Raw genomic sequence first — 18,557 nt, 5'->3', positions numbered from 1 at the left:
TAAAATTTAACTTGTTACATTAAAATTTTACATTAAATATTGTTTTGTCATTAAACACTTGCCAAGGGCGCTTCATACCCTCGTTACTGCACTGGCGTCACCCATGCACCGGGGTCCCCAACACCCCACGATATCATGTCGGTATGCAGAATCAGTCACCGGTGCTTCGGGGTCCCTAACACCCCAAGATGATATGTCGGTATGCAGAGACCGCCGCTGATGCGTCGGGGTCCTTGGTACCCCGTATACCATAATGTCGCCGCTGCTTCGGGGTCCCTAACATCCCAAGATATTATGTCGGTATGTGGGGAGCGCCACTGATGCACCGGGGTCCCCAACACCCCAAGATATCATATCGGTAAACAGAATGTCGCCGCTGCTTTGGGGTCCCTAACACCCCAAGATGATATGGCGGTATGTGGGGAGCGCCACTGATGCACCGGGGTCCCCAACACCCCAAGATATCATATCGGTAAACAGAATGTCGCCGCTGCTTTGGGGTCCCTAACACCCCAAGATGATATGGCGGTATGTGGGGAGCGCCACTGATGCACCGGGGTCCCCAACACCCCAAGATATCATATCGGTAAACAGAATGTCGCCGCGGCTTTGGGGTCCCTAACACCCCGAGATGATATGGCGGTATGTAGAGAGCGTCACCGGCGCTTCGGGGTGCCTGATAATTTTATCAATACAATAATATTTTCGTTCACTACGTTTCTCTATTCTTGTTGTAACCATTTGTGTGGTAAGAAACCAAGTACAATTATTATGTTATCAATGCCAACAGATACAAAAACACTAGCACCATCAGTCTCTCTTTGGATGTCAAAGAGGCAAAAGTATTTATTTTAGAATTATTTACAATTTAATTGCAAAATTAAATCGTCACTAAAAAGAAGTCCCAAATCTGATCATAGCGCCATCTCTACAAAAACGGCGCAAACTACTCGACAACTTGCCAAAAGTCGATCGATAAGACGACAATATACCGGTTGCCGAAGGGTCGGTCGATAAGTCGGCAACCTACCCACTGCTGACCAGTCGGTCAATAAGTCGATAACTAGTTTCAGCTGCGCTTCGATAGATGGCGCCAAAGTTCTGAGGTTTCGAAAAACTATTTATTTGTACACCTAAGTTACTTTGTACTTTTATTTCTGTAAACTTTTATATGTTCATAATAAAGAGACACACACACACATAGGCCCGTGTGGGGCCTCAGGTGTTTAAAATAAAAAACGATTTATGGCTGATGCTGTTTCACTTCTTTGCCGATGAACTATCGACATAAGGTTGTTCTTCGAAAGGAAATTGATGCCAGTGAAGAAAATGTCCTGTAAAAAGATTATAATTAATTTTTTGAGCAGATTTGGTTTCTATTTTTTTTCTACTTTTATTTGACAGAAGCTTTTCTTACCTTATATTAGTCTTTTCACGGATGACTTTTTTCTATCTATGGCAGTTCATTTTCTAAAATTTTTTTAAGGGTTTCCCCCATCATTATTGTTGCACGGTTATTATTTGCATACTTCCTAATAATATTTTCAAGCATGATTAAGTCCCTCTTTTTCTTTTCTATTCTATTGACTTCAGTTTCGTGGGGTGGTTCTGTAGCATTATGTACCTCTTCTTCTTTGTCTTCTACTTCTTCTTCTTCTTCTTCTTTTTCTTCTTCTTCTTCTTCAGTTTCACCTTTTTCTGTTTTTATCACCGTACTGTCATCTTCTTCATAATTAATTGCCTCTTGTAGGTCCAAATATCTTAATATTGCGTTGAATTCTTCGATGTCATTGTTTTCGCCTGTGAGAGTATTAATAATGTCTGTCATTTCGGAATGTACGGAAGTATTAGATATATTCACTTCTCCTGATTCCATCGAGAAAATTTTATTCCAGCTAGCTCGTAAATTGGCAGATGTAATGTCCGTCCATGATTCCGCCACTAAATCTATACATTGTTTAATATTAAATTTATAAGAAAGATCATTTATTCCTCGTTCATATTGTAAAATTTGGCGTAACATTTTATGTCTATAATTAGTCTTGAATTTTGCAATGACGACTTGATGGTCCATAGGTTGTAGCAGGGCCGACGTATTGAGAGGTAGATAAATAATTTCGAAATTTGTATCTAACTGTGGATTAATAAGCTTGTGAATGGCGCAGTTGTTCACTAACAAAATAGCTTTCCCTAATGTACCGCTTTCTGTTTTGTACATTTCTACACTGGGCTTGAACTGCTCTTCATACCAGGAATTAAAAATTTCTTGTGTTATCCACGCTTGACGTTGCGATTTGTACGTCACTGGCAAATTTCCACAATTTTGTAATGCTCGTGGATATTTTAATTTGTGTATAAAAATTGGGGCCAATTTATGTGTACCATTTGCATTGGCACACAATCCAATGGACACTTTATCATTTTTTAATTTTCTTTCCGTTTCCGTTTCTGTTACCAAGTTTTTGGAAGGAATAGTCTTCCATAGGAGGCCCGTTTCGTACATATTATATATTAAATTTACATTAATATCTTCTTTCTGTATTCTTTCATTGAATGTCTTTATAAAAATCTGTGCACTATGTTCATCAGTATTTGCTTTCTCATCGCGAGCATGGGGTAAGCGGATTGCATAGCGATGTTTGAATTTCCACAACCAGCCCCTGCTTCCGGCATGCGAGGTTCCTCCGTACTCGTTAGATATTTCGCGAGCCTTCTTCAGCAATAGCAAATTCGTTATCGGATTTCCCATCGCTCGTTGTTGAAGGAACCAAGTATATAATCTATTTTCCAAATCTTCGTTCGAAGATTTTCTTCGATTTTTATGTTGTAATACATGGCCCCCTCGCATCCCAAAACTGGATAGGAATCTACATTCTCGACGAATCCGATGAATCACGTCGTGCGACACTCCATATTCCCGAGAAAGTGCTTTCACTGTAATTCCTCTTTGTAGTTCTTCGACAATTTTCATTTTCTGTTCCACGGATAGAAAAATTCTTTTCTTTTTTTGGATCTCTGCCATGATCACAGTAAAAACTGCACTGTAACTCTTTGCACTACGGTATTGCCTTGAAATAAGCAAATGGTCTCTGCCTCGAAGTCTCGAAGTAAGCAACTCGCTATCCCCCCTTCTTTGTTTGAAGTCGCCCGAAAAGTGGGAGGTCCGAGGGTGAAAGCAAGAAGCCGATGTTTAGGGGCAATAAATTGTTACGCTCGATTGAGCAGTGACATCGGTTAGTAGAATTCATGGAGATAGAGCTTCATGGGCCTGGGCTGAACTTTTCCATTTATTTATTATTTTTTTGTCTTTAAGGGCCTCACGAGGCCCAACCCTTTATCGCTGCATCCCTTACATGTCTGAATCCTCAACATCCCTGTATCCCTGATATCACTACATTCCCTATATTCCTGCATATCGTATATGCCGGCATTCCTTATACCACGGCATCCCTTACATCTCTGTACCCTTTATATCATGTATCCCTTACACTCCTGAATTCTCCCTGCATCTCTTGTATCCTTTCAACCCTTATAATAAATATATTATAAATAATCTACTTATGGCCACTGGTTCGAGTAAAGGTAAGTAAAGGTAAGTAAAGGTAAGTAAAGGTAAGTAAAGTCTTGTGAAAAATAATTTTAAATTTAAAATTTTGCAAAATTTAATTCCCTTTTTTGCCGCCAGGCGGCGCTGATTCAACGTCGAGATTTTAGTTCACATTTTTCCCGCTAGAGGGCCAAAATCTCGGCAAGCTTTAGTTCCTTTTTTCGAAACCAGATGGCGCTGATCCGACGTCGAGATTTTAGTTCACATTTTTCCCGCTAGAGGGCCAAAATCTCGGCTAGCTTTAGTTCCTTTTTTCGAAACCAGATGGCGCTGATCCGACGTCGAGATTTTAGTTCACATTTTTCCCGCTAGAGGGCCAAAATCTCGGCTAGCTTTAGTTCCTTTTTTCGAAACCAGATGGCGCTGATCCGACGTCGAGATTTTAGTTCACATTTTTCCCGCTAGAGGGCCAAAATCTCGGCAAGCTTTAGTTCCTTTTTTCGAAACCAGATGGCGCTGATCCGACGTCGAGATTTTAGTTCACATTTTTCCCGCTAGAGGGCCAAAATTTCGGCAAGCTTTAGTTCCTTTTTTCGAAACCAGATGGCGCTGATCCGACGTCGAAATTTTAGTTCACATTTTTCCCGCTAGAGGGCCGAAATTTTTGCAAGATTTAGTTCCTTTTTTTACTGCCAGGAGGCGCTATAATGAGATGCATATAAAAGGGTTGCAGGGGTGTAAGGGATGTAGGGATGTAAGTGGTGCAGGGATGTAAGAGATGTAGGGATGTAAGGGGTGCAGAGATGTAAGGAATGCAGAGATGTATGGGATGTAAGGGATGCAGGGATGTAGGGATGTAAGGGGTGCAGGGACGTAAGAGATGTAGGGTTGTAATGGATGCAGGGATGTAAAGAATGCAGGAATGTAAGGAATACATGGACGTAAGGAATGCAGAGATGTAAGGAAAGCAGTGATGTAAAGAATTTCAAAAGGGAGAATTACAATGATAAATCATGATAAATTTTTCAAAAAATTTATTATAAAATATATTATACCTTAATTAAGTACATATTCAACACTACGTACGTGAACAATGTCTACGTATAACAACTACAAATGCAATCAGTCTCAGCTTGTCGAGCTGACCGCGAACAAAAATGGGATCTAGACAAGACAGAAAATAAAAAATTGTATCACCTTCATGGTAGTTGATAATTAAACCATTAAGGCGAAAATTATTAGCTGATCTTTCTACAAAGAGAAAGCCTATACACTTTCTTCTAACATTTGAGCGTGTCGTATGTACATAGATTCCTAAAATACACAAAAGTTTGGAAGTCACACGCCAACGAAAGAACCGATGTCTTTGAAAGACGTGCGAAAACTCGTCAGGGTATTAAGAAACTGACGGTCGTAACAATTAAAGCTGAGGTTCCATTCATTCCCCATTGCGGTTATACTTTCACACACCAATGAACCGCTCTAATTGTTTTATGGGTATTAAATAATCATCACAACCACAAACGTAAAATTTAAATGCAACGGAACCGAGTTAGTATATCGCCAAGTTAAAGAGTTTAAAATATATATAACTGATCGATTAGTTCATTATTAACACTTTTCACTTGATAATACGAATGCGCAGTGTTTTTGTATTCAGTTTACTTAATAAAGGGGCTGTAATGAATATTAAAGCTACCCTCTTCCATTTCAAATAGCCAACATAAACGGCTTCCTTAATGCCAATTAATTATTAATTCTTTTCCTATCAATTACGTGTAATTACATATCTCATTAAAATGTCTGCAATTTAGATCAAAATGGCCCCAAAGTATCAGTCTTTTGGTTAAAATTTTGTTAATTTTATTATACATAGTTGAGCATAAATCTACGAAGTCCGTTATGGCCTAGTAAGAACATACTAATTACGTTCCACAGCCGACGACTTCTACAACACAACTATCATGGATGTGTATAATAATTTAAGAAGCATTTTGTTCGAATATCTTTAAAATATCTTTTCATATAACGACTTGTAATCTTGGTTAAAATATTACTTAAGTTAGAGCTGTTAATTCTGGTTACTACATAAATACACCCAAAAAAAAAAAAGAAAAAAAAGAAAAAAAAGCTTAAAATCTATTAGTTCGAAATAGAATGATAGAAAAATCACACTAGGAACGTATATTACTAAGAACTATACAAAATAATCTTAATTGAGTAATTATTCGAACAAAACGCTCAGAGTTATAAAATAATAACTATGTTCTTACAAGTAGACATTAACGAAATTCTTATATTAAATGTGCTACTATACCCCAATAAATGCAAGTATAAATTGCATTGATCTTATATCAAATATTTTAGTAATAATACTTATGTAGCTATAACAGAACAAACGTATGGTGTTTGATTATCAACTTCCACATGCTCTTATTCTACAAACTACAAATACTTTCTTTAATTCTACAGTTCAAAATGACCTACTATACCTCTTAAGCTCTATTACAATGAAGTAATTATCTCGGGATTATCTCGATTATCTCGATTAAGAGCAATTTTATCAAAGAAATAAATAGGAACCAGCCTATAGCTCATTTACAGGACAAAAATATATATAAAATTAACTACTTGGATAACTAATTGAATAAAAATATGGCAGTTGAGGCCAATTTAAAAGATTTCAAAATAAAATATATCGTTCCTTTTTGTAATAAAACGATTGTCTTAAAACCTATCCATGTGCCAATATTTAAGTTATAATAACTTTGCAAAACCATTAAACCATTACTTTCCTTTTCTTTGCGTATGCCACTTTAACCACATTCACAGTTTCCATGATCAAAGTATCCAATATAGTTACGGTGAGACCATTTTTAACCGCTAGTTCATCATGATGAAACTTGGTCCATTCGTCTTCCTCGGCTTGGGCCTCTCTGGCCAGTAATTCGTCGACTCTATCCCTTCGTTTTCTGCTCCAACGCATCACCATATTTTCCCGTTGTAATTTCGTCTTGAAACCAAACAACGTAGCCACCTCTTTATTCACATAAGCGTTAAGTTCTTCTAAAGTTTTGGGAATCTTCATAATTGGTTTCGTTTTCACGTTTGGCTTCGTCCAACTTGGACCTGGTTTCTCATACTCGGCTTGATAAACTTCGGCGATCGTTTCTTTGCATAGATCAAACAGAAACGTATTATAAATTCTTCTATCTTTCTTAACAGTCTCGTCGTTCTCTTTGGTTAACTCGCATATTTCCAAAGGAGCTTCTAATCTCATAATATCTTCTCCAGCTTCCTTGGCTTTGAATATAATCGCTGTAGCTTTCTCAGTGAACGCTGTTAATTCGTCTATGTTTGAAGGAATCACAGCTGGAGGAGGAGAAGGTGATCCAAGGGATGTAGAAATTCTTCCGCCACCCCCAGGTGGTGTGTAAGGAGGTGGTGGTTTGTTAGGTATTTCTCTAACATAATAAGAAACTTCTTCTGCTTCTAATTTCTTAATCTGTTAGGAAAAGATTAACATGTGAAAAGTTAATATAATTATATTATTTTAAAAATATACAACGAAGCGAGGAGAAAATCAACTTTTACCTCCAATTCAATTTGAAGTTGTTCAATTCGAAGCAGTTTTGCTTCCCAATCTGCAACTTCCACACCAGGTTGTTCCAATGATGCTGTACAAGGAAAAATGTAAAATACCATAAGATTGTAAAAGATTTGATAAATAGCAGATAAATTCCAGGAAAAGCAACACGAATCTTTACATTACATTATCGATTCACATTTTACTCTGATTAGGTGCTTTGTAAATTAAAGAAAAAAAGAATATCCAAATATTGATAAAAAATCTGTTTGATGCATTAATAAAACAGTAACGAAGCTGTGATAGTTATACATTCCAAGTAAAGTTTATGTATACAATAGTAATTCCTTTTTCAAAATACTTAGGAAAAAGAAAGAGGGGATAATATTTTATGGATGTGTTGTACTCAAAATGTTCACAGGCTTTTTCTTGTGCAAACAGAAATGAATAATCAAAGGTCAAGCACTCATGCAACACTGATTTGTAGAAAAATAACAAGTCAATGTCTGTTTTATTCAAAGTTTCGTGTTGTTATTACCTTTAGATAATTATTATCTCGACTTTGCTATTCTGAAAATAAATAATACATCGCTATACGAGGCAATGTTTTGCACAGGAATACGCAGCCATTATAAAAATCAGAACGTGTCTCTGTAACGTATGCAATAGGTAACATCAAATCACTGATTATAAGATATATTCAACACTTTACCAGCTAAATAATAACTGATAATAAACAACATCTAGTAAATAATGAATGAATCATTTAAAATTTCATAATATATCCTAGGCTGGTAAACTGTTAGAATTACATAAACAGTGTCTGTCATAAAATCTAACAAAATTCCAATATATCCATTCTCAGTAGCAATACAATTTCTAGATATTTAAACAATTCAAATCGTACGTCTTTAAGTGAATAATGAAATAAAAATTCAAATTGTACATAAATAGAAAATTATACCTTTCAATTTATCTATCATGACCTCTATATCCTTTTCTGATGTTGCAACAATAGGAGCTGCATGGTACGTATTCTTTGAATCTACATTTTCATTTTCCACATTGCTGTTACTTAATAAATCATCATTTAAGCCATCGATGTCTAATCTCGAATCATTAGGATCACGAGAAGAATCTATCTCGATTTCTGATACATCCTTTGGTGTATTTCTGCAGTCGCTCGATTCGGACAACGCATCCTGCTCTCGTTTGTCTCTTTCTTCCAAATCATTTAAGCTAACTATTTCTTTATACGTCTCATTATTCAAATCATTTTTCTTTTCACTACTTTCCACAACTTTATCATCATCAACCTTTGAAGACATAATACTATCCTTATCAGAAACTTCTGTTTGTGACTTCTCACTATCTTCAGAAACATGCTTATCATCCTGAAACTTATGTACATTGTATTCAAAATTCGTTGAAGATTTTTGAGTAATTTCATCCAGTATTTTCAATACTTCCTCCGACTTATGTATTGCTTCATATTTTTCTGGTATAGAGGATGACTTCTGAATAACAGCAGATCTCTGAAGTTCACTTTTATCGAATATCTCAGACACCTCAAGACTTTCTTCAGAAATGTCTTCATACTCCGGATCTTTCAAAATATCAAATGTTTTGTTTACTATATTATTCGGTGAATTAGATGTAATTACTTCACAGCTTATTACTGATTTAAGATCATTTACAAATACAGAAGTAGTTGCATCCTTTTCATTCTGTATTTCATTACCCTGAACTTCAATAGATTGAACATCAGTTTTATGAAGAGATATACTATCCAATTCGTTGACTGAATGTTCAATTTCTTTTTCTATAACATCTAAACTACTTTCAGCTACTTCTACCAAGTTATCAAGTTGTTCGCCATCAGAACTATCTTGTTCTAGTATGGCTTCTAACGATTTGTATTCTTGCACTATTTTTATTCCTGTTTCTATTTTATCTTCCTGATCATTCGTTTCCATAGGTTCCTCCTCTGCTAATTCTACTTTAGCATCAATTTCAAGTTCTGACAAACTCTCACTTTCCTCGCTTCCTGGTTCTAATTCTGTTATAACAATATCTCGGGATTTATTTTCAATGTCATATAATATATCCTCGTCCTGTTTCATTTCTGTCCGTAAATTAAGACCCATGATAAGATCAATATGAATTTTATTAATTGCTACATTTTCATTAGTATTTTTATTGTCTCTAGTATCCAAAGAAACAGATTGTCTATTTTCATTTTGTTGTAATGTAGTATCCTTTAAGTTGAAATTACCGGAAATTAATGTAACTTCTTCGTCTCCTGTAATTTTTATTTCGTTTTTATTTTCTGTAACCTCAGAATGACTTTCGATTTTCTCTTTTATCGAACTATCCTCGATACTTTTCTCAACTTTATCCAATATTTTGACCACAGAATCATAAATTGCTTTTTGGAAATTATCAGTTTCAATGCTGTGTACAGTATCATCTTGATCCTGTTCTTTATAGCTATCTACAGAATCTAACACCGTTTCATCAAAATTAATGTCACGCTGATCAATATTTATAGTTTCCCTATTCGGTATAAATGAGAATACACCTTCTATATCATTAATTGTGTTCTCCTCCAAAATTTGATGTTTAGAACTGTCAGTTAAACGAGATGCATCTTTTGAATAATGAGATTTTTTCCAGGGAGAATTAGTAACATCTTGCTCAATACAAAATGAATCTAATACGGTCCAATCATCTTTATCAACGGGCCTTTTATCTATGGAAATTTGTTTTATTTGACTTTCATCGTTACTAATTTCTTTGTTATTAAAGCTCGTATCATATTTAGATATTTTATCGAGTTCCACTAGGGACGATACTTTCAAATCTATATTTTCATCTCTGTTGTTATTACTAAATTCTTTGGACTCGTTAGATATTAATTTAGGGCTATCAGCTTTTGATAGTGAATGAATTTCACCTGTGCTTTGCTGTCGATCGTTTGTATAACTCTCCAATGGTTCTTCAAAGTTTTCAATTGATTTAGTTTCACGCTCTATAACTGGTGCTTGTTTGCTAATACTACGTACAAGTTTTACAGAACTTGTGTCACTATTATGTTCAGAATGAATTCGTGGCGTAAGTACATTGTTTATTGGGTAAAGATCTAATGAATTATCATCCTTTTTCTTTAAACTGGACTGTTCCAAAGAAATTGGAGAACTTTTATTAAATTCTAATGCACGATGATTTCCTGAATTATGAGAGTTAATTAAATTTTCTGCAGTATCTGTGTCGATATCTTCTTCTTCGGTAAGATATACTGCCTCAGATTGTACGTTGCTTACACTTTCTTTCCCTAGAGGTGTCTTTGAATAAATTTCAGACAATGATCTTGTATTAGTTCCATTTAAATTGTTATTCTCAGTTAATATATCTGAACGATTTAAATCATTCTCGCTAACTTTAATATGTTCTGATATTATTGACTTTTCAATTTCATTTAAAATTTCCTTACTTCTTGCTTTGTAATCAATTTCTTGATTCGATTTAGAGAAAGATATTTCATCTGGAGGAATTACAGCAGACATGACATTGTCAACTTCTTCTACTATACTTTTATTGTCACTAATATTAGTAACTGATTTTAATTTTGCGCTATTCGTTAAGCACTGTGAGATATCAGAATTGATCTCTTTTTTATGTAATTGTGCATCTACGCTTTTATCCTCTGACGTGACTTCCGTATTTCTGTCCGACTTGGATAGCATTTCTGATATATCCTTTGACGTGCTCCTTTCTTCATTTTGTAATTCTTGTTTTGTCCCTTCATTTGATTTGTCATTAAAACGTAACATCATTTCTGAAAGTATTTTCAGTTCATTTTCTAGTGAACTTATATCTTCGTTCAGGTTTTGATTACTGAGGCACAGAGAGTCCAATTTCTTGGAAAAATCCAAAATTTGATGAGCAGACTCAGCGTTAACCTGGGCATTAGAGCTCTGAATATTGGATCTGTCCGAATGTACATGAGAGCGTTCAATATCTTGTATTTTGTTAGCTACAGATGAAATACTTCTTCCTCTGGACTGTTCGGAAACTGTATCAAAATCAGACTTATATTCTCTTGTGTCAGATTGAATTGTTTCATTTTCAGAGAACTTTACTTCTGATTGCGTAAGTATATCAGTCTCAGACTTTGCATCGCTTATTTCAGTTTTAACTTCTTCTGAAGTGTTAGTTTTCTTTGCTTCTGATATGACCGACTTAATTGGCATTTCCTCAATATCGTCGGAAATCGACGACATCGAAGCAGAGCCAACTTTATCAATCTCAATTTGTTCCGATATACTTTCATCAAAGACAGTACTCGCTTTGGGGGAATTCAAATGTTCTGAGATTCTTGTATGCCTAGAGGATTTGATTATCCTTTCCGAATCACTTTTATCATACTCAGTTTCAATATTTTTGTTCCTCGTTAAATTTATATTTTTCATGCAATCTTTCATCGACAAACTTTCTGTATATAACAAATCAGACTCTGATCTGGATCTCAATAAATCATTATTTTTAAATATATCTTGAATCTTCTTTAAAGGAATCTCAGGTACTTTAAAATCTGCCAGCGATTTAGACTCTATCGCTAACTTATCGCTATCCTTAGTAGATACCTTTTTCGACTCCAATTTTCTACGCATTTCATGGATCGTTGTGTCGTATTTCTATTAAAGAAGAAAAATGAAACGAATAATTTTGTACCTGTAAAACATTTTTGAAGACTATTTTCAACTACTCACCTTAATTTGATTTAATAAATTCGCTTCCAAGGCTCGAAGTTTCTGTTTCGTTTGCTTTCTGGCTTCCCTTTTCAAACGTGACATTTCTATTCGTCGCTCTGCTAATTTTTCAGTAAGTAATTCTATTCTACCTTCGACATCGCTGGTATCGGATGAAATGGTAGTATCTACAAAGGGACATACACTCCTCTCTGATAGTTATCAGAGTTAAAAGATACGTAAAAGAAATATTCGTTTAGTTTGCAGAAAAATGTTATATTAAATTTACCTTGTTGAGAAAAAACGTTGGAGGTTGCTGTTACAAGTTTAAGAGCAGCTTGTTCCATTCGTGCAACACGGTCTTCTTCGTTTCTCAATTTTGCATGCCAGGCCATCCACTCTTCCACACAGTTTTTTCGTGATGTAAGCGCAGCTTCACGCGCGTTTAATATTCTGAAAAACGTAATCGCATCCGATCGAACATATTACGAGAAAGAAGGCTGAAAATTATTTAATTGCAAAGATAGACACGGATGTTCTTTGCTACAGAGAAGTACTGCAATAAAAGTGAAATGCACAGAACACCGGTGCACCGAAATCTATTTTTACAATGCTTCATTTCATCGTGTGAATCTACAGTTTATTATTAGATTTCTTACACGTGCCTGCAGCGATTCGCAATTTTATTAATTTTCCTTGAACTTCGTGTTAAAAATAGCTTACAAAATCATTACGTATACATTAATTGTTTAAGAAATAGATACGTATACACTTACTGTTCAAGTTTCTTGGAAGTCTTCAGGTTTTGATCTTGCGATCTAACAACCACAGACTTGGAATAATTTTTGTCACTTTCTCCAGAACTATGGCGAGATATTGCAAAGTTACTAATTTGAGATTTTACAGAAACATTGCCTAAACTGTGCTCACTCTTCTCTTGAGGAAAAGAATTTTCATTCTCTTTACTTTCATAATTATCTATTCCGTTAGTTAATAGTTTAAAATTGTTATCTTTTGCAGATTTTGAGTGCCTAGTTACGGTTTGTAAAGAACTCTGATTTTCATTATAATCCATATTGTCCAACAGTGCATTCTCATTATTCTTGTCACACTGAATAAATTCTTTTTCCATTTTTGTTCGTTTATTGTGATGTTTAATCAACTCCTCTGATGTCTGAGAATTCGATTTAGACTTTAATATATTTTCTGTAAGTATACTTGACGACGATTTGCTTTTCTGACATTTTGAACTTTTACGTTTAAAGTTTGATTTGGATTCTGAACTGTACTGAGTCTTTTTGGACATATCAGTTGGAATTGATTTACTACCCTTTTTAGAACTTTTTGAATGCGTCTGTAAAATATCCTCAGAAACTTGAGATGATTTTGATGTTTTCGACACAGTGTCTTGGCTGAGAGAACTTATTTCTTCTGGAGCACTTTCGCTATTCATGCCAGTAGTTTTCAAAGACTCTCGTTCTCTTGGCGATATTATATTTTGAAAATGATTATCTATCATTTGAGAAGATTTCGATTTCTTTGACAACTCTTCTATTAAAGTATCCGATTCTGATTTAATTTGTTCAGACAAAGATTTACTTAAATTCTGTTGTAGCAGTTCCGAAACATCGGGAGATTTGTCTTTTTCGAAAATATATTTTCCAGGACTGCTCATAGAATGACTTGACATCAGAGTTGGATCAGAAGAATGCTGATGCGATTTCAACCTTAAAATATCTGCTTTAGGCATTTTTTCTTCAAACTTTCTTGATTTTATCTCATACTTTGATTTGGTTCCATCTTTTTGTATCTTATAAGGACACTTTTCTGGAGATATGTTACCCTGAATAGGTTCATTAGGTTTATCAAACCTTGAAAATGGTGCGTTAGATTCTTCAACGAAATTCGTGAATTTATTATTTTTCGGTAAATCAATTTTAGAAAAATGTAACTCGTTTTCGGACATTTGCAAACGCGTATCTGTCTGAGATCTATCATGTTGAGATTTGTCAGAATCAACTAAAGAACTCATAGAGCTATTACTTCTTATATCATAACCCTTCATTGGACCAGATAATCGTCTTGGCGACTGACTATCCGCGCTCCTTTTTAATTTTGTTAAAATGTTTTTAGTTGACATTTGAGGGTTAAACATATTCCTTTGTTTTTGCAACATAAGTTTACGCTCTTGGCTCGCAATTTTATGTAGTTCTTTCAATCTGAAAGTAAAAAAAAAAAAAAAAAAAAAAGAATAAGGTTTTATAAATATGCACAGAAGCTCTTAACAGTAACAAAATGTATTGTAATATAAATTACCATACCTGTTCATTTCATCCTTTTCTTGTTGTAATTTTAACAACAGAGCTCTTTGCTTCTTTTTTACAGAACTAACTCTGCTATCCTGTCCAGTATCTTTTAATGCTCGCTTTTGCTCTTCCAATTTGACTAATTTTTTCGTTTGATCATTTAATGTTTTCTCGCGAGATTTAAATAACATTTCTATTTTATCGTACCTTTGTTTCTCATCTTTGATCAACTGTGCAATCTGTATACACACGAAACATTGAATTCAAGTACCTTTCCAATACAGAAATTTCAATTAAATCATTTTACTTACTTCTAGGTCTAAGTATTTATTAAAAGAACAAGTTACATCTCGAGTGGAAATACTAATCTCGGTTCCAGTTTCTGTTCGTATAGATGACGTAGTTTCGTGTAAACTTATTTCTGACAACGTTCTTAATTTACTAGGCAATGATATCTCTTCTATTTGATCCAAGTCTTCAAACTGTTCCACTGAATCTAACGAAAGTTGTGGAATTTCGCTGTCTTCAACAAATCCTCGTTCATACGGGGTTCCACATATTTCTGAACATCTACTCTGTACATTTCGTCGAGTTGAACGCATATCTGTTTGTGTTGCTATATCATTTACCGTTTGAGTTTGTACCTCCACAGCTTTAACTGCTGGTTTACTTAACGTACTAAAATTGTCAAACTTATTTCCTATAGTTTGACTTGTATGATGCATCGTATTTGGAAATGCTTAAATGATATATAGATAATTTTATTAATAATTAGTTTTAGTAAAAACGTCACAAGTAACATACCGGTTTCTTACCTTTGTCAGTAGAAACACTTGCATGTGATTTAATTTCATTACAATGTTCCATGTTATCAACATTCTTTTCATCCTTAGAGAAATGTAATTTCACTTGGTCACTCAGTTGGTTATGCTGTAACGGTAACTCTTTTTCTTGATTTTGTTTAACATTATATAAACATTTTTCAACATCCATAACCTGCCTCAGTGACTCATTAAATGAATCAAGAAGATGCAACTCAGCTTGAAATTGCATATGTAAGGCAGTTGGATGCAACTAGAATTGTAAAATTTACTTATAACGTATTTATAAAATAAAGAAAGCAACAATAAACTTACCAATGGAATTCCTTCTTTTTCTGTTTCAATTTTACCGGTATTATGTTTTGAACATTTAGGATCAACTTCTATGTTACTATTTTGTATAAATTGCCTTTTTCGTTTAGATCGCGGTATGAGATTCATATCCGGAGTTACTAAATTACAAAATTCCTCTTGCGAACGGTTCTCATCTCTGAATGAAATTCTTCTTGGATCTAATAATTTATCAGATAAGATACTGCTATCGTTTAAATTAGATTCATTACTATTACTTGTTGCTGATTTAATTGTACCAATACTTTGTGTATACGATTCTTCTTCTTTTTTTGTGTTTGTAGCAATACACTGTGACGAAGAATCATCTGTATATTTTAGATCTTCATTATTTTTATTCGATTTAAGTATATTAATATTTTGTGCAACTTTTTCGGAATCCTTGTTTTTTACTTGCTGTATAGAAATAATACTTGGACTTTGAGTTCGTACAATTGTACTTGAATCCGTCACACTTTCAACACCTTCCGATTCTTTGGAATTTACAATGTATATTTTGCTATCCATTTTATTTATAGAAGGTTTTATTTTTTCTGACAGTCTTTTAGTTTGCTCTTTGAAAGGTGCATTTTCAATTTTCGCTTGAGACTGATATGTTACTTTGTGCTGTTTTACTTGTCTGTTTTCCATAGAAAATATATGTTTCTGATCGTTAGCCTGTTTTAACATATGTAGATCGTCATTGTATCTATAATCAAAATGTTCAAACATGTTTCTAGACTCTCTAATTGTAACTTTGTCTGATAATTTTGAAGAATACTCAGAAAGTGACTCGTTACTGCAAGATCTATTCTTAGATTCCAAAGAAACATCTCTTGATTTAAAAGATCTAGTATTACTAGATCTATGCCTCTTGTCATTGGTCTTTTTAACAGTTGACGTTGCAAAATTTTTTGTTTTTGGTTTTGTTAAAGCAAAATCACTCTCTCTTGGTATGTACAATGGCAATCTATCGCTCTTTAATTTTACAACTGATGCATTCTCGCACACGTTATTAGAGAAGTCTTTTCTAGAAACATGCCTTGGACTTCTAGATCTTTTAAAAAAGTCTTGCGTTGCTTCATCTTGCTTGGAGGATAAAGAATCGTCTTTTCTGATTCTTTTAGATCGGTTCTCCTTTTCTCGAGAATTTTCTCTAATGTAGTCTTTTTTTCTTGATAAATTTGATGACATAGAAATATTTGGGACCCTCAATGGCTCTACCTCGCTGTTGATTGTTGATGAAACATCTGATGTTGAGAAGTCTAATCTTCTTTGAACTCTTTCAAAACTCTTTGTTGGTTTATCTGCTCTTTCATGTATCAATTCTTTTGAAGGTGTTTCAAATTTTGGTGATATTACATCTTTTGATACAGAACTTTCTCTGTCAGAGAAATCTAATTTTTTTGCAGAAATTTTCAAATCTGGAACTTTTAGCGGCCTTATAAAATCCATCTTCTGTAAATTCTGATCACTATCGGGCTTTAATACTGTTATAGATGATTCGGGTGCATTTTTATTATTCTGATCGTATGCTTTTTTACAAACTTCTGAACCATTGTCTAAAGCCAGCTTCCGTTTGACAGCATTTATAAATGTAAAAGGATATGGTTGTATAGGATGATATAAATTTTTAAAATCTTTCAAGTTAAATTTAATTGGCAAGTTTGATAGTTTGTCCTTAGGTATTTGCTTAGTAATGTGATCTGGTTTTTGTTCGCATTCAAGAGCTTGAGCTGCCTAAAATGATACTTTATTAGATCACAGCTCAATATTTATAACAGCATAAAAACTGCTAACTGTACTTACTGCAACAGATGCTTCAGCACACTGAACAATAATATCGGGATCAGAAAAAAAAACATATTTCTTTTTCTTATCAGTATCTTCCTTCTTAGAGCTGCTTTTCATATTATGTTATTTGCATATTTATTGATCTATATTTAGTTGGTAAACATTTATCCATGCTTGCAAATATTTACAGCAACTACAAACATTAAAAACATTAATTGCACATATTTTAAAAAAGATTTATTTACAATATGAAATTTTTCTTGCGAAATAATCTTTTATAGTCATTACTATAGAAATATAAAGTATATGTTATTAGTTGCTAAACCAAAATAAATTTAATTCTCAATATTACGAGCGAGATAAACTGAACAATATGCGTCTCCAATTCATGCAAGTTTAAGAAAACAAAACTATTCTATAGTTTAATAGCAATCTTCACACATATCAATATATTAAACTTACATTGGATTATTTAATAAAAATATAATTAGACGTAGTAAAATAACGAATTTACGAAAAGACGATGAGAAACATTTAACGTATTTATAACCTATTTCAAGACACCATATTTTATGAATACATCTTACAAAATCAATTCTTCAACATTTGATACAGAATGACAGATATATTTTGAAACACCCGATGAAAAATTATATTTAAATACGTTACACATCATTCATATTTTCATAATATTGAACAGGATAACTCATCACAACGGTCATTTGTAAATGACAATCACGTGGTATTGTACTTTGTGATTTGCTACTTGTACAAAATTGAAAACATGGCAACGACAAAACATGAATGATCAATAACACAATTATTTATAAACACAATGCATATGTATAGCGACATAATAAATGTAATTTTCTTCGTGAATGCAATTAACGTTGCACAAACTTTTATTTATCACGTGAGATTCTGTGGAAACAGAACTATAGATAAAAAGAAGCGGCAACCGTTTATAATATTAAACGGAAATATACATATTGGTCGCCCTCTTTTCAACGTCTTAAATTTTTGCAATTCTATCAGTTCTGGCAACATCAATCCCTTATAGCATAAAATGAGTCGTAAATATCGAATATTATAAAATTGACATTTGTACATATTAATAAATTGAAAAAACCGATAACAATTTTTAATTAAACAATAGCGATTAAATACATAGAAGAAAACTATAACATAAAATATTATATGTACATACATGAAAAAAAAGTAAATAAAAAATTGATAAAATGTTTTTTAAAAGTTATAAAAATAGATAAAATAAACTAATTAGTTAAAATAGTACCTTATTTTAAGCTATTTTTGTTAAAATAGAGTACCGATAAATATTAAAAACTACACGGAGACTATAGAGACTTATCATCGAAGTACAGATACATAGATCTATTCTATACTTTACGCACTTGTATTTTA

At 33.6% G+C, this 18,557-nt stretch overlaps 2 protein-coding genes across 7 annotated transcripts; both read right to left on the bottom strand.

The window, feature by feature from the left end:
• Positions 1 to 1,170: 1,170 nt before the first annotated feature.
• Positions 1,171 to 3,073, bottom strand: LOC114873141 (jerky protein homolog-like). Its single transcript, XM_046286068.1, has 2 exons — positions 1,418 to 3,073; positions 1,171 to 1,334 (listed from the first exon to the last, which is right to left on the bottom strand). The coding sequence occupies exon 1, from the start codon at positions 3,020 to 3,022 to the stop codon at positions 1,454 to 1,456; it is 1,569 nt and encodes a 522-aa protein (XP_046142024.1). The 5' UTR covers positions 3,023 to 3,073; the 3' UTR covers positions 1,171 to 1,334; positions 1,418 to 1,453.
• Positions 3,074 to 4,564: 1,491 nt separating this feature from the next.
• Positions 4,565 to 18,506, bottom strand: LOC114873142 (centrosome-associated protein 350-like). Of its 6 annotated transcripts, none has more exons than XM_046286129.1 (12): positions 18,430 to 18,506; positions 17,151 to 17,328; positions 15,327 to 17,081; positions 15,006 to 15,264; positions 14,502 to 14,929; positions 14,206 to 14,429; positions 12,661 to 14,103; positions 12,174 to 12,337; positions 11,906 to 12,096; positions 8,098 to 11,830; positions 7,142 to 7,224; positions 4,565 to 7,052 (listed from the first exon to the last, which is right to left on the bottom strand). In XM_046286129.1, the coding sequence occupies exons 2-12, from the start codon at positions 17,250 to 17,252 to the stop codon at positions 6,327 to 6,329; spliced, it is 9,108 nt and encodes a 3,035-aa protein (XP_046142085.1). In that variant the 5' UTR covers positions 17,253 to 17,328; positions 18,430 to 18,506; the 3' UTR covers positions 4,565 to 6,326. The 6 variants fall into 6 exon arrangements, with proteins under 6 accessions (XP_046142085.1, XP_029036972.1, XP_029036975.1 ...); XM_029181139.2 differs by lacking the exon at positions 18,430 to 18,506 and adding an exon at positions 17,598 to 18,334; XM_029181142.2 differs by lacking the exon at positions 18,430 to 18,506 and adding an exon at positions 17,598 to 18,334 and having other exon boundaries at positions 11,906 to 12,072.
• Between the last annotated feature and the right edge of the window lie 51 nt (positions 18,507 to 18,557).

Source organism: Osmia bicornis, chromosome 6, assembly GCF_907164935.1.
Source record: "Osmia bicornis bicornis chromosome 6, iOsmBic2.1, whole genome shotgun sequence".
In the NCBI taxonomy this organism is placed as follows: Eukaryota; Metazoa; Arthropoda; class Insecta; order Hymenoptera; family Megachilidae; genus Osmia; species Osmia bicornis.
This window is presented reverse-complemented; position numbering and strand designations above follow the sequence as displayed.

Excerpts from the sequence above, each read along its gene's own strand:
- LOC114873141 (XM_046286068.1), bottom strand. The coding sequence starts at position 3,022 with ATGGCAGAGATCCAAAAAAAGAAAAGAATTTTTCTATCCGTGGAACAG.
- LOC114873142 (XM_046286129.1), bottom strand. The coding sequence starts at position 17,252 with ATGAAAAGCAGCTCTAAGAAGGAAGATACTGATAAGAAAAAGAAATAT. Across the intron at positions 12,338-12,660 it reads ACTTCCAAGAAACTTGAACA|AATATTAAACGCGCGTGAAG; the intron begins GTAAGTGTATAC and ends TACGTTTTTCAG. Across the intron at positions 7,225-8,097 it reads CATGATAGATAAATTGAAAG|CATCATTGGAACAACCTGGT; the intron begins GTATAATTTTCT and ends TTCCTTGTACAG.